Source organism: Crocodylus porosus, unplaced genomic scaffold (assembly GCF_001723895.1).
Source record: "Crocodylus porosus isolate Cpor-Errol unplaced genomic scaffold, CroPor_comp1, whole genome shotgun sequence".
Classification (NCBI taxonomy): Eukaryota; Metazoa; Chordata; order Crocodylia; family Crocodylidae; genus Crocodylus; species Crocodylus porosus.
The window spans coordinates 35,927,579-35,943,958 of record NW_017728915.1 but is presented as its reverse complement, the minus strand read 5'-3'; the positions used below and the strand labels follow the sequence as shown (position 1 = coordinate 35,943,958).

General features: G+C 48.5%; 1 protein-coding gene across 1 annotated transcript in view; it reads right to left on the bottom strand.

The window, feature by feature from the left end:
• CRISPLD2 (cysteine rich secretory protein LCCL domain containing 2) overlaps positions 1 to 14,821 on the bottom strand; it is a 35,654-nt gene extending 20,833 nt beyond the window's left edge. Inside the window, exons 1-3 of the mRNA XM_019535960.1 lie at positions 14,510 to 14,821; positions 7,914 to 8,236; positions 2,190 to 2,308 (exon numbers count right to left, since the gene is read on the bottom strand). Of these exons, the coding sequence (XP_019391505.1) occupies positions 2,190 to 2,308; positions 7,914 to 8,162 (368 nt within the window). The 5' untranslated portion in view covers positions 8,163 to 8,236; positions 14,510 to 14,821. The remainder of the gene's footprint in view (positions 1 to 2,189; positions 2,309 to 7,913; positions 8,237 to 14,509) is intronic.
• Between the last annotated feature and the right edge of the window lie 1,559 nt (positions 14,822 to 16,380).

Here is a 16,380-nt window from a genome sequence, read left to right as displayed (position 1 = left end):
AGGCCGAGTACAAGGGGAGAATGACGTCCCGGGATTTGCTCGAGAAGCATCTATGGATGCACGCCAGCGTTTTGGTCGCTTTACTAGCTGCAGCATTAAAATGGGTTTAGCTGCCATTCATTAGGGCAGCAGGTGCCAGTTGCTATGGCAACTAATTGGGTCAGCTGACCGCCGGAGGCAGGGCCTGGCCTTTATAAACAGAGAAGGCTAAGGCCAGAGCCAGTTCCCCTCTGGCAGCCGGAGGAGCAGCAACTCTGCTGCGGAGCAGAGCACGGCACAGCCGTCTGACTGACTGAGAGTCTACATGATGAGCCGGGGGGGAGAACCCTGACAGCAGTGTATGTTATAGCCAGGGGGGCTTAGTTTTGTGTTGCAGCTGGTTGGCTTACAGCTTTGGGTTTTCTGTTTGGTTGTTTGTGTAAGACCGGAGGACGGGGCGAGGCTGTAGGGGTGGAGGAGGCCTCAAGGGAGCTCCCCAGTGGAAAGGGGTGTTCCTAGCGCGGCAGGAGGCGCTGCGTTTGGGGTGTCCCGACCCCGGCCCAGTGTGGGCCGCTTCAGGAAGAGTTTAGTGTTGTGCGTAGGCAGAAGCCCCAGTGGGGTGTAGGCCCGAGAAGGCGGGTCTGGCGCCAGGTAAGGCTAAGGCCACCTGAGCCCCAATTCTGGGAAGCCCAAGTTGGGCATAGAAGGCCCCAGTGCGGGCGAGCGCGGGGAGCATGAGCGAGGCCCCGGTGCGGGCGAGCGCGAGCAAGGCCCCGGTGAGGGCAAGGAGCGCGTGAGCACGGGAAGCGTGAGTGAAGCCCCAGTGAGGGCAGGACCGTGAGAAGCGCGGGAGACAAGGCCCAAGTGTGCATGAGACCACGGGAAGCGCGAGGCACAGGCCTGAGTGTGGGTGACCGCGGGGCGTACAGGAGGCAGGCCCGAGTCAGGCACCGCCTGTAACTGAGAAGCCCTGAGAGGGGAGCAAGCCCATTGAGGCACAGAGACCGCGGAAAGCATGAGGCACAGGCCTGAATGCGGGTGACCGTGGGATGTACGGGAGGCAGGCCCGGGTCGGGCACTGCCTGTAACTGAGGAGCCCGAGAGGGGGGTAAGCCCACTGAGAAGCCTGGGGAGGGCAAAAGGGCGCAGTCTGAGAGAGGCCCCAGGGGCAGGCCTGGGAGAGGGGGCGAGCATATCGAGTAGGCCCCAAGAGAGGACCAGCACAGGGAATAGAACAGAATCACAGTATAGCGAGACCGGCCCCGTGCCAAGGAGGGCAGGAAGGCAGCCTCTCATTAATAATAATAAGATCAAAGACACAAGATAGAGGGTGCATTCAAGACCCAGGTTGGCACGGTAGGCAAGGGCGCTAGGGGAGGTCACGGCACCCCTAGGGACCGTCCTGCCACACCCCCCCCGTGTTAAAAATGTCCAGATTTAGCCATTGTCTAGATCTCGCATCGCCTTAGCATCCAAGTGCTTTGCCAACAGCAATCAGGACAAGGATGACAAAGAAAAATCTCGCCATGCACTGCATGCTTTCAGTTGAAAGCACCACTGGGCTCTTCTCATCGGGAGGTGGCAAAGGAAAACCATTTGGGTTTAATTTAAGCATCATTTCTACCTGGTTGACAACTCTCAGTTAACACGCTTCCTAGGAGCGTGAAGCAAACTTTGCTAACCCGGATTCGTGCCATCATCATGGAGCAAATGCAAAGAGAAATCAGGAGGCAAGGCCAGCAGTGAAAGGTAATGTGATGCGAATTGTTTGAAGGAGTCATCACAGTGAGTGCTGGACCTAGTGGCAGTGGCCAAAAATGGATCCTGAGAAACTTCAGCCCTCTGCTGATTCACGGACGGAGCAAGGGACGTGGGAATCAGGACCCTGGGTTTTCTTGCCAACTCTGTCAGCGCGACACCGGACAGGCCGCTTGACCTCTCCGTTTCTCTGGGATAATACTGCCACGCAGACATGTAGTGAGACTTCGCTTGCATATTTCTAAAACATCTTGGGAAGAGCTAGCTGCAAGGCACGACAGATGTCATTCCCACTCCTGCCCCAGAAAAGCAACTGCTCCTCCCGGCCTTTGCTCCCATTAGTCAAGATGTCTTGTTAAATATCAACAAGGCAAACCTCTGAAACGTCCATTCACCAGGGGGGGACCTACGAGGCCACCGCTAGCATTTGCTTCCAGCTTTCCAGCTCTTACCTGCCCCAATGAACTGCCAAGTTCTGACCAATGGATGGGAGGAGGTTGGCAGGTCCATGGTCCCAGATGCATTCATGAGCCCAAGCCTCAGCAGATCTCTCCAGCTCATCATCCCACATCTAGGGAAGAGAAGAAGGGAGGAAGAACCAGTCAATTTGCCAATCCTTTCAGGCCTCTCCCAAATTATCTTGCAAGCTCCCTAAGACCAGGAATCACTCAAAAGAACCGAAGGAGCTCTGACAATGAAGTCAAGCCCCTGGCCTATTATTTCTGTAGTGCTCTAATCTAGCAGTATATTTCCCATAATGCCCTCCCACCCCACTGCATAAAATGGAAACCCATGCATCAGTCAAAAAATATGCAGCACAGAATAGGCCTGTTTTTCAGGGTTGGCCGCTGTACCGGGGAGATGCTGCACCACTTCTAGGCCTGAGTTGCTAACATGGTCCTGAGTGCAATGACATGAAATAGTATGCACATTGTTTAAGCATCGACAGCCCTGCTGTTTCATAAACATCCTGGGGGGATGTTTTTACTGGGATTGCTGTGTATGTCTATAAATAAAGTGAATCATACCATCCAAGATGGAAAGACCTACTAGTTCCTACCCAGTCCATCTGGAGCCAACGTGCGATTGCTCCCTATTGGAAATTCACACTGTCTAAGCTCTGAAAGACAAACATTTTCCCCTAAAATTGCTAACTAACCTACCAGCAGAGCTTTCCACCATCTTCCCCAGAAGACAAGCAGTCTCTTCAACTATCTAGCTGAAGACAGGCAGCCTTCTTCAACCATCTAGTTCCACCGGCCAGTGACAAAGATGACATAAAAACCGTGACCCTTATCTTCCCTGCCCCTTCGACAGCTTCCCCCTGCTGTGCTCAGAGCAAGGACTGCATCTACAGCTCTCACAGGCAGACGTCCCAAGTCTCCTAATTTAATGCAGACACCTTATGAGCAACAAACAAGTAAATGGAAGTTGACATGAACATACGCGCTACATCCTCCGCGGACGCCTATGGATGAAGCCAATAAACACAGACCAAAGCCACTTAGCGAATGAATGGAAAGCGCTTTTTTCTTTGTTTTTCTTTTTTTGTCTTTAATTGGAAAAGCGGCTGGTTTCTGCAGGCATCAGATTACAAAGCCATGCCGTTTAAATTAGAACTGTTGTTTGCTTCTTGCCTCTCGTGCCGACTTTTATGTGGTCAGGGGACTGGAAACACTTCAGATGCAATAAATATACGGACAAAATAGATTTCAAGCTCTCTTCGTGGCTTTCTCGTGAACTCTTATAATGCAACCTCTCAGCACTGTATTAAAATGGGAACTATATTAAGCATCTACACTCTGCTTATTTCAATTCACTCCTTGGCCATCTCGCAGAGTCTGAGTTAAGCAATTTGGAAGACAAGAGGCAGGGCACATTAATTGGCTCTAATCAGTATCATGAGTTTTCTTGTTTTGTTCTTCTATTTTCCCCCCACATCCAGATGTTCTGTAATCAAAACACCATAGCAGCAGATAGGTTTGACATAAGCACATATCTTGTGTCAGCATACTAGTCATCCGTGTGATGATACTCTATAGTAGACAGTATGGAAGGTGGTAATCAGTGTGATAAAGGGATTTAACACCATCTCTTTTGTGTTACTTCTTAGTATTTGAGGTCATTTTTGAAGGAAGTGCAGCGCACACAAAACATAAATGTAATTTATGTAACCCGCATTGCAATTTACAGGTACAAATGCAATAGGAACATGAATAATTAGGCATAGATGTATTAACTTTCTTAAAGCTAGCCCTAAAGCTAGAAAGCTGTTTAGATCACACACAAGTAATAACACTTCTGTTACTCCCACCCTATCCCACTTCTTGCATATGCTATGACACAGATTCACAAAAGTTTAGGGCTGGAAGGGACCTCGTGAGAGCACTGGGGTCCAGCCCCTCTGCTCTGGGCAGGAAAGACTGCGGGGGTCAAATAACCCCAGCGAGGTGTGTCCAGTCTCCTTTGGGAGATCTCCAGAGTAGGTTCCTGCACCGCCCCTGCTGGGAGGCTATTCCAGAGTCCAGTCACATGAACCATCAAGAAATTTTTCCTTATATCCCATCTGAAACCTTCTTCTAGGAGTTTATGACCATTGCTCCTGGTTTTCCCCTGGGACGCTTTGGTGAATAGTTGCTCACCTATCCCCTGATGCTCTCCCCCGATATATTTGCAAGCTGCCACCAAATCCCGCCCCCCAAAGTCTTCTCTTTTCTAGGCTGAACAGTCACATATCTGTCAACCTTTCCTCCTATGGCTTACTCTTCAGGCCTCTAATTATACAAGTGGCTCTTCTCTGGACTCTTTCGAGCTTCTCCACACCCTTCTTGAAGTAAACTGGATGCAGGACCCCAGCTGACACACTTGACCCTGGCATCATGATTTCACAGACCGCGTGGAACTGGCATAGGAGAAGTCAGGAATGAAGCCTATGGGCCGAGGCTTGGACAGTTTCCCAACTGTAGGGCTAGCTTATTGGACCTACTTAGTTATAACAGTTCCTGCATTTTGACCATCTTGCACTGAAATCTCTTAGAGCAGCGGTTCCCAAATGCATGTTGCAGACCACACATCATGCAGAAGGCCATGCTAAGTGGTCTGTGAATCAATATTGGGCCCTGGCCTCCTTCCTTTTCAATGAAAAATTTGGTGATGAGGCATGGTAGGAAGTCCACAAGAAATCTGGAGGTTGACAGTGATTCCTTAGCCCCCCCCAAGTTTGAAAGCCACCGTGTTTGAAGAAAGATGGGCTAACTCCACAGATACTTTTCCTCTAGGAACCTGTGTTTTGTGATGCATTCATCCTTTGGTAATTTCCATTGAAGACAGACAAACTTCAATGCCTTCAGCAACATATGCCTTCAAGATCCTCCAAGGCAGGTATTTTCATTGCTGCCAACTGGGCCAACTGCAGGGTGCCTGGTTTCTTAGGAACCGGGGCTTATTTTTCATTCTAAATTCATTCTTGACATGGGATTTGTTTTGTTTTGGCCTCGGTCCATCGCCATTGCTACTGTTCTGTAATGAAAACACACAATGGACGTGCCCGTAATAAACCCGTGGAGGTGGTTATGGCAATTTTATATTTGGCCAGCTTTGTCTTGAGGAATGTGCACACCATTCACATCTGGCCTATAACAACGTCTCCAGGAGAGGGCTTTTTCCATTAGCACTAAACACCACTGCTAGCCTTGAACTCCATTACCCTAACATAGCCAAGCAAACAACTTCCATACACTAGAAGCCTTCTTCATTAAATGTCTCTTTTTTTCTCCAACTAACCCTCCTCATAATTTTTACATTAATTATTCTTTTAATTCAAATATATGTGCGTAGATATAGGGTGTGCATAAATTATAAGCTGTCTATTAATGCATGTTGCTATCTAACGACGCTCAACATGCATACAGCTGCGTCACAAAACTTGGTATACATGTTTAACCAAGTTGGCATAAACTTGGTACGCTATTATTTCTTACATAGCTCATGATACAGTAGATTGATCTCTCCATTTCCTGAAAAAAACATTAGTTCCGCTCTGCAAATTTAAGTCATGTGAATACATCAGCAATGGACGTGGGGTAATAGGCTTTCACAGCCAGCGCTTGAAGACTGCTAGCCAAGAGCGCACATTGTGCTTATGTATCCGCGTTAACATCAGATCTTCTCCCAGGAACTGTTTGCTACCCAAAACCGTTTTCCCCTCCGTTTCTCTAGAGTGCTAAAAAACAGCCTATCCTCTTAATATTCAGGCTGATAAGTGTCCTCTTTTAAAACAAAAGATTCAAGCGAAATTCATGTGTGCAAACATTTCCAAGTAATACATGAAAGACTGATTATGGCCCTTCCAAACAGGACCATGTTATACTCAACTTTGCTTTCACAGAATACAAGGCTCTTTCATTTGCCCTAAATCTCCCATAAAACCACTAGAAAAGCAAAGACAAACATGAAACAGCACAAGTCAATAGAAGCCGGGCAGAAAACACTCCACAACTGCAGCTCTCTTAGATCCTTAAAGCCAACGAAAACACATTGGGCTTTCTTGCACCGCTTTGTGTTTACTTTCTTGGAATTAATCAAGCCACTTCTTCCCTTGCAGTACGTTACGGGCAGCCGCCTGCAAGGACAGGATCACAGCCTACTAAATAATACAGGTACAAAATAACAATTCTTAGAAAGGAATATCATTCCCTCGCACTGACAAATTTAGGATGACTTATAGCTAGAGCCTGGCTCCCTGAATACCGACTGCACTGAAGAGCTGGTACAATATATCCTTCCTCATTGCTCTCTTTATCCTTAGCCTTTTTTCCCCTTTGTATTATAAAATACAGATCTTCCTATTTGTGGCGCTCGGTTCAGCAGGAAAAGTGATATTCATAAAAAGAGCCGTGGATATTACTTGGCTTGCACAACCGATCGGTAGGAAACAGCTTGTCAAACAACATTCAAATGGAAGATACTGTGCATAAAAAAGGTTCTCCAACATTGTTTCCCAATTGCACAATATTTTGAAGAGACACTAAAAATAACTTCAGGTAAGGTCTATAGCACTGTGTGAAAGCTCAATGGTCAGCATATATTTGTTTTAATTACTGCTAACAATATACTTAATATATGAACTTCTCAGGGTCCGTCTCTGAAGCGGGAATCCACATCGTCCGGTTCCTTGAAGTCAGAAGAGCAAACCCCACTTACTACTTCATGTCTACAAAATGGGTCTAGCCCATTAGTCGTTGCAGCCCTGAAGCTCCAAGAGGCCGAAAGCCTCGCCGCGGGGCAGCGAGAAAGGAGAGGGGACAGCACATAGCCAGAGGTACCGGGTGGTAATTCATGCAAGCCAAAGAAGTCCAGTAAAGGATGGATTATGCTAGGTAAACTCAGCAAACACTTGTGAGATCACTCATATGGTCACTTTGTCCAGACCATGGTATTCCACAATGCTGGTCATAATGGACAGGGAGAAAGTAGGCTAAATATTAGGGAAAATTGGATACTTTGATGACATTTAGGTAATGGAACAACTTGCCAGAGGAATAACCATGGAATAACCATGTGGAATAACCATCGCTGGAGATATTCAGGGCTAGAGTACACAGTCTTAGGGATGTTTTATGAATAATGAAATCAGTCCTGAAACTATGCAGTGGCATGGGCTAGTTGCCCCATTAAGCGGCCTTTCCAACCAAAACAATTCAATAGCCGAAAGCATCATTCATAGATTCATAGATGTTAGGGCTGGAAGGGACCTCAGTTGATCATTGAGTCTGACCCCCTGCCTAGGCAGGAAAGAGCACTGGGACAGATGACCCCAACCAGGTGCATGCCCAGCCTCCTCTTATAGACCCCCAAGGTAGGGGAGAGCACAACCTCCCTTGGGAGCCAATTCCAAATTTTGGCCACCCTTACCATGAAGACGTTTTTCCTGATATCTACCCGAAAAAAATTCTTCAGAAGCCCACACACAGCCTTGAACTCTCAACCTTTTTGCCATGAGCTTAGCATGCAAACCCCCAAAGCCAGATGGCAGCAGAAAGCCACTTAATAAAAAATTAAAAATTTAAAAAAAGAAAGAAAGAATTAAAAAAAAAAAAAAAAAAAGCTTATTATGTGGAATTTGACCAAAAGAAAAACTGAAAAAGTCAACCTTTGGCACCTGCAGCGGGACTCACCATGTACTCCATATTGGAGGCTGAAGGGTAGACCTGGCCCCTCAGTTTGTTGTGGAGCAACAAAATCTCCTCTCTGTCTGACCACGGGATGCTCCTCTTGGCTCTGGAGCGAGGCTCCTCATCCCGGTACCTGCTCAGGAGGCTCTCCAGGTGAGTAGCATTGGGCAAGATGAAACAATGAGCTTCGTGCATCAGAATCAGCAAGCATCCCAAAGGAACGGTCCAAGGTCGGGCAGGACTCACAGCCATTCTCTACTCAATGGAAATCAAGATGAAGATGATGCCGTCTGATTTTCTTGAAGGCCCTGTTGCACTACACGGATCTATAATTCAAGAAGGAAACAGGCAGTCAGTCAAAATAATGCTAGGTTTATGTATTCCATAATCTCCAGGCCCGCACGGAGGCTTGCATTCAGATCCGTGCACGGCAAAGAAGCGATAGCAATCTGAAGGTGAAAACCAGTTATTTATCCTCCTACCTATGGAGAAACTGACACATCAGAAGGAACCAACGAACCTCAATATTTATCACATCGTGGGAACGAGATGCTATGCCCTACCCACCACGCAGCTTGTGAAGTAAGTGTTGCGGACATCTCTCATGTGCCAGGGAAAGTGCAATCCGAGTGGCTGCAGGAGCTCGTTAGACGTGCCCTTGCATATGAAGTTTATATGATCGACCTCTTCTGCCTAGGTGTGCACCTCGCTTCCCTCCTAGACGTGCAACATGAATGGTCCTTTGGTTGCAAACATCCCCTTTTTCCAAGGGGATAAGACCTACTTTAAAAGTGAAGCCACTCCGTGGGGCGGGCAGGGAAAGCCACCGGCATCAGTGTCCCTCTTGTGACCCCCTTTGCCAGCCCCTTGCACATGAGCGTCTGGAGAGAATTTCACACGTGAACAGCACTGTCTTAAGAAGGAGAACAGCCAGGGCAGCCACAAACTGCTCCTAGAAAACAATACTGAATACCGGTGCAAATACTCAATTCCCCCTTTGGGCTTTCTCCACCGACACTGGAAGTCACAATTGCCATCCTTTATTGTCCAGGGCTCTTCAAATATCCTGACTCCAAGCTGTGCTCTCTCATAAATGCAGCAGGAAAAATGATCCTTTGCCTCTCCTGTCATTACAGGAGAAGGGATATTAATAAAAGGGAAAAAGCAAGCTTCCTGCTGAGCCAACTCAGAGGTCAGACGCAAGCTACGTTATTGCAGAGACCCTGGCCCGCCAATAGATGCCGGCAGAGACGGCTGCCAGCTCCCAGAATTTGTGGCTGTTTATATAAAATGTCATCGTAAGAACAGAGCAATCGAGATTCCCGTCGACAGTGACGCACTGGGGTGTTCTCACTGACGCGGTCGCACCGCCGAGCTGGGAGAGAAGGGCAGCCAGCTGCATGAGTTATTGCAGATCAAGAGACGAGCAGAGTGGATTTCCTCTCCTCGGCTACGATCTGAACCACTGCAGCACATGCTCAGTCTGCCTTTCATGGGATGGGTAAACCAGGGCTGGGCGGCAGTCCTGAGTTTAGATGTACTTTTTGCTAGACGCCATGGCCTCGCCTGAAAAGCACAGTCGTTTCCGAGCAATTCCACCCCCTTCTCCAGCGATCACCATTAATAATCCGTGAGTGACCCCTGAATGCCTTTGGCTGGTCTTATACAGCTGAAACTCTGCAGGGCAGGGCCTGTCTCTTCCCACTTGTTTCTGCAGTATTTCGCACAACGTGGCTCTGATCCCAAATAGCAAGCCTATGTGCCAGGGTTTCCATATTCACGCTGCAGAACAAAGCTGATAGCACTATCGTATTCCCAAGGCCATGCTTGCAATCAAAGGACATTTCATGTTACATGTCTGGGAGGAGGAGGAAAGCAAAATGAACTCCCGTATGGAGAACAGCAAGTGACCTGCAACCTGGGATCACAGCTGCTCTTCAACCAGAGGTTTTCAGCATGCTCACTCCAGGGGACATCTCTCCTTCAGTGCCCTTTAGCCTGAACTTTTAAGCCTCCTCTTGCACAGTAGCTGTATGGACCCGAACAAGCCCTCTGAGTTTGCTTTGAATGACGCATTTCGGGAGATTTTGCTATTTTAAATCAAAGACTCTCTGACAAGCCCCGTGCTAGCTATGCTATTGTAGCCTCCAGGTCTTAAAGCATGGGAGCTTCGAGCATCTAAGGTGCTGTCAAACATATTTGCAACAGAGGATTTCTGCCTTCTGCCATGTTACGCCTACAAAATGTCCATAGGCGACAGCAGAATTGCTTTGGGGGTAGGGAAAACATGAAGCGTGCTATACATTTGTAACCAGAAGGTCTGTTTCTTTTCCAGTACAAATGCAAACGGAGCTCAGCAAGACAGTCGCCATGCAGGCAGCTGATAAGGAGGGATGAAATCATGCTAATAAGGCCAGATCGTGATGCCAATAATTAGATCCAGAGGCGCTTAGCATGCCCGACACCAGTCAAAGTCAGCAAGAACTCCTGAGAATCGAGCCTGGCGGTCCGTGCTGTCCTTGCCCCCGTGTGCAGCGCCTAGCACATTGCCTAGATCCCTGATGGAGGCATCTCAGTGCTACTGGAAATATAAATGCATAACCGGCAGCCCAACTTCCAAGGCTAAGCACTTGGCCTGCATTTCGATGAAGCTAGGAAGGAATTTCATTTAATAAGCTCATAAAAAGGAAGTGCCTTTGAATGACTTCACTGAGTGCATAGCCTTGCTTTAAAGGGCAACTGTACCACACAAGCATCTTCCCTATTCAGTGCCTTAGTGGCCAGATAGCTGATGCCGGGTAACAGCAAAGCATGCCCTTGCTAGTCTCAAAGGCATGGCTCGCAGCTGCTGGGGGGACAAATGTTGTCTTAACCTCCTCCTTTTCTCAGCATTGTTTGCTAGCAAGTCCCTCCAGAAAGCAAGAGCCTAAAACGGACTTCACTGGCTACGGGAGGGTGAGAGGGGAGGTGAAAAGAAGGCTGAGCTGTTACTTTTGTAGACTGTCTGACCCAATTCAGGGAAAAATTCATACTTTCAGACACTTCTCCAAGCATTTATAAATAGAGGCAGTGCCACGGGCATTGACAAGGCCACCATTTATTATGAGCACTTTTAAAGGCTGCCCACTCCTTAGGTATGGTGGGCAGACACAGACAGCTAACATATGCTGCAGCTGGAATCGCTCCCTTCTCTAAATAGGGGCCCAGTCTACCGCACGCTGGAAACAAACAGTGAAGTTACAGAAGGAGCAGAGCCTAAAAATCAGCTGTAACATTTGTCAGCGGAGAGACATACCCAGCGTGTTACTATGCAATGGAGTCAACATGTCAAGCCTTCAGCAGGCTTGGCTACTTCACTCCAGGCTTTTTTCAGCAGCTTGTCCCTACCGGGTAACAGATGGCTCATTATTTCTGACAACGTCCTCTCCTGCATCTTGCTTATGAATTGAGAGCATTATCCCTTTCCCCGGTCGAACCTCTGTGAAATAGTCTTGCCTTTAAAGTCGGTGGATGGGGTATTCGCTTCTACTCCCTGCTCCGCTCCTTCCCTTACAGAGGTTGGGGGGTCTTGATAAATACTACCCATTGCATCCTTCGTGAATGCCCATCCGCAGGAGCATTCATCTCATTTAAAAAAGGGGTGAGTCTTGGCACTAGTTGCAACGGGACTCCTCTCTGGCCCACCCTACTTTCTTCTGTAAAGGAAAGAAGTGAATGTCCCACCTATCCACCCACCTAAGGCAGGCTCACTCTGATGAGCGGAAACAGAGGATGCACACATGCTGAGCGCTGCTGCTGCCATTTTATAAATGCGGTGACCAAAAACAAGGAGCTAGGGGACCGTACATCCCCCAAATTGCCTGATTTAGGATGCCTTGGGTTCTGGTTTGTTTGCATCGCCAAAATATCAGGCCTCCATTGTCTTCAGCTGGATACCCAAAAATGCAAGGTGCACACAGTCAATGGCCCGTTTTGACAATGCAGGCCCCTGGCTTATGGTGAGGTACTTGGAGACTTCTGGCCCTGAGCTTTTGCCCAGCTGACCACACCTCTCTGTATGGCATGAAATAATGGAAGGCCAGTAGGCTTGAAATAATAGGCATGAAAACCGGCATGAAATAATAGGAGAAGCAGCTAAGATTTCAACTGAACTCCCCTGCGGCTCACACTGCTACCCACGATACTTCGAGACTTCATGCTCCCAGATGTCACCTGAACTCGAATAGGACAGAGCAGTGACTGTCCAAAAGAGGCATCCTTCTACTGTGAACAGCCTGGGAAGTACTTCATGCCTTACAATTCCCCGCAGATGGAAGTTGTTTTAGATCTGGTACAAGCTACTTGCAAACATGGAGCTTTGGGCTAGGCCAATATGATTCAACTCGTCTCATTTCTGGTCACCAACAGTGGCTGGATTATGGCCAAATAAGCCATAATCTGGCACATCCAGAAATCGTATTGATGCCAGTAAGGAACAGAGTGGGCAAAGAGTGGAGAACCAAGCTTGCAGTTGGGCTTTAACTTCCCCCAAATGAAGCTCCTCTTCACAAAGCCCCCGCTCAGCTAAGCACCAAGACCCCGTGCATATGATCTCGCCAGCCTCAGTGCCCTGCAGAACTGGAGCTCCAGATGTTCTCCAGGCTGCACACGGTGCCAGCTCCCCCATTGTGAAACCCTTTATAACGAAGACTGCTTTGAAAGGACCTCGACACTTCTGCAAGACGCTCCCACTGGATAGGCAGCTGAATACACTTTGCTTTTGTTTGAGGGGGCTCAGGGAAGCGTTCCTGGGGCCTTGTTTGAAATGCATCAAGGCTAATGGTATCAATGCCATGTTCACATCTGGAACAGATCAGAAAGCAGTGAGTCGGCAGAAACTGACTCCTGAATGTCCAGACATGAAGGCTTCTCATGCAAAATATATTATAACTGGAGACAAAGGAAAGTCATTATTTTTCCTGAGATCTGAGGAAGTCAAATTCAAATGGGCTTTCAAAAGCTTATTTATAGAAAGCTATTTCCTCCACTAATGCAAGTCTTCTGATTTCACCGAGAGCTGAAAACCCACCACTCAAGGCACAGCCTTTCTGGGTGGAATAGATGCCGTCTCCAGGGCATAATACTTGATGTCTATTGACCACAAGTGCATGAGTTAAATTACCAGGTTAGGACGGGTTGCTTATCCATGATGATATACATCCACGTTACATTAACATGTGTTGCTATATTGTGCAAAGCAGGCAGTGAAGTAATTGAAATTCAAGCCTTCACCTAGCACAACTTCAAAACCAGCCTACCAGAGCTGTTAATCCTCACGGATGAATTCCAGCATTGCACTTGCTGCATATTCTGGGTATATAGCTTTGGCTGTCACTTTTAACCAACACAGGCATATTTACGGCTTAGAAAGGTGCGGAGGTTTCCCTTTCCAAAAAGGAAAATACCAAGTGAAATTACAAATCCTGCAACTCAGAGCATCTGTACAACCCAACACGAAACCTCCCCACCTGCAAATTCCTGGAGTAAACATCTGGATATATCATCATCATCACTGTGCATTATTCTATACTGATATGATGACAGAACAAGAAGTAATGGTTTCAAGTTGCAGCAAAGGAAGTTGAGGTTAAATATTAAGAAACACTCTCTCACTAGGAGGGTAGTAAAACACTGAGACAGGTTACCCAGAGAAGTTGTGGAGTCTCTGTCCTTCTAGGTTTTGAACACCTACCTAGACAAAGCCTTGGGATTATCTCCTTGGGGGTGGTGCTGCCTTGCGCAGGGGGCGGGACTAGATCAGCATTTCTCAACCCATGGGTTACAAGAATATATGACAGGGTTGCAAACACACTTTTAAAATGGATCAACAAAACTTGAAAAAATGGTTTCTCCTTTAAAGGAGACAAATGTGGGAAACAGTGGCTTTTCCCTTACAGGAGGGCAGAGCTCCAGCCTGCAAGGGGCTGCCTGGGGCCACCCCGTGCCCCACACACCCACCCCCTTCCCCGCACACTGCAGGGCTGGGTCAGGACTGACCATCAAAGTTTACAAATGGGTCCCGGTACAAAAAAAGGGTGACAACCACTGGACCAGATGTGAGCTTCTGAAGTCCCTTCCGACCCTCATCCTCTTTGATTCTACGTTAATGTAGTATAGTATAGCACGGTAAAGTATAGTACCCACTCCAGTGCAATACTGGAAAAGTTAGCTACCTCAAACCATGCTAAGAAACACCTCCTAACTATGCCAGGACCCCAAGGTGCTGCCGAATTCATCCAGTTGGCTACCTGTATATTAAAAAAAGTGTAAAAGGATGACTACATGATTGGTTAGATGCTTCAGCAAATGACCAATCAACAGCGAGTGATTGCTACAGCCTCCAGTAGACGCTAAGAGGTGGACAACTTGCTGGTGGGTTTCTAGCCCTCTATTATACCACCCAGATCCATGGCAGGGTTAGGGCAGCTCCTAATCCTGCAGGAGCTATTTATATCACTAGTGTGAGCCACAGAGAGGTTATTCAGTGATGTCTGAGCAACACAACACTGAGCTGGGGCGGGGGCACACGCTGCCAACCACACACACAACCCTCCACTTACCTCTGTGAGTCCCCGAGAAGTTGTGGCTCCTGCCTGGGGAGCAGATGGGGGGAAGATCTCTCAAAGCTGGAGAGAGGATCAGCAAAGGACCCAGTGGAGGCAATGAATGCTGTGGTCTCAGCAGCTGCTACTGATCCCCGTGGAGCTCCCCCCAGGGTATTTATACCCTTCAGCCAAGCAAGGCAGAGAGCTCTTGGCAGCCGCTGCTTCTTTGCTGATGAAACGAGAAGGAAAGGAAAAAAAAAATTAATCTTGAGCAGCAGCGAGAGAGGCAGCGCTCCCGGGCTGTGGGCAAGAGGCACTGTGGATCCAGGGCTGCTCCACGCTGTAATATAATATCCCAAAGGGGGGAGGGTGCAAGGGGAGGGGGCTGAGGGAGGGGAGGGAATAATTGCAACCAAATGATCAGGCACCAAGTCCTCCGCACAGCCTAAGGTGCTGGGAGGCTGCAGGAGGAGTGCACAAAGCCCCTTGTGCCAGCTGCCAAGGGAGTTTGGGTGCCAGCCTGTAGCTGAAGCATCCGAGCCTGCAAGCAGCTCCCGGGAGAGGAGGGTCAAAGGCAAAGCTTGGGCTGAGATGCAAGGGGGACCAGACTGGGGATGCAGGGGAAGCCTTGCCAGGAAGGGAGGCAGCTCGTTTACCACCCCCCCACACACACTCATCTGGGGCACAGGATTTTTGCAGGGCCCTATGCCACCCCCACCCACTGCAGGTTGCTCTGCAAACCCCCCAGGGCTAGGAGGACTCGGGGGTGGGTGGAGATCAGCAGGGGCACAGCTGCCCTCCCCTGGGACAGGCTGGGGATGGGGCTCGAGCTGGCAGAGCACAGCTCCTTCCACCACCCAGGCACAAAGCGGGGAGCTGGGGCATTTGCAGACAGCCCAGTTTGCAGCTTTTGCCCTTACAGACCAACTCTGCAGGACCCCTTGCTTCACACCCATGTCCTTCCCAGCCTGCCGCCCCAACCCCCTCTCCCCTCCACCAGCCACCCCCTCCTCTCCGAGCCCAGTCACTGTCAACCTCTTAGAGGCAGGGAAAATACAGCCTTGGCCTCCCCTCCTTTCTTGACTCCAAACTATAACAGCAGTTCATCTGTTGCAAAACTCAGGGTGGGATGTTTTAACACCTGGGATTCCCATTTGAAGCCTCCGGGTTTATCACGCGAATCAGGTTTGCACCCTGAGCCGTGCTAGCAAGAGCCCGGCACCCTTGATAGGATCTCCAGGCAGCGCAGGGTGCTGTAGCACCCTTGTTGAGGATCACTAAGCCACATTTCCCTCTTTCAGAGCTTGGCTGGTGAAGACATCACAGTATTGCGTTTGCAGCCACTTTTGGTCGCCGGCAGCTCTTCACGAATTGTTGAAGCAAGGTAAAAAGAAGTGGCTGGGGCAGAAGAGAACCTGAAAGACTTTTTTTAAAAAAAATTTTTCCTTAAATAAAAGCCAGTGTTAAGAAGAGTGAATCTAATGCACCACAATTCACTGGTTGAATGGAGCTCCTTAGGTAGTTAGCTCCTTCGTTATGAAAGGGCATTCATGATCAAAGGCGAGGGGAGCGAGGTTTTGTGCACACCAGTACAACCACAAATCCACCCAAAGGAGAGGCAGCTCAAGCCTTGGCAAACAGGCTGTGCATTTTCCTACGCCAAGTCCTTGGAAGAGCATGAAGTCATTCTTTTAAGCTGCAAGATGATGAGATGCTTATTCCTTCGAGCAGGAGAGAATCCAGTCTTTGCTGCTTACAAGAACGAAACGCACTCGGTGTAACGGGGCATGCAAATGGGTTCAAATCAGCACCACACTTCTCTTGTCTTGTGGCGTTGTAGAAATGCCATCAGCATAAATAATGAATAAGGTCTTTGCTTTTACCCA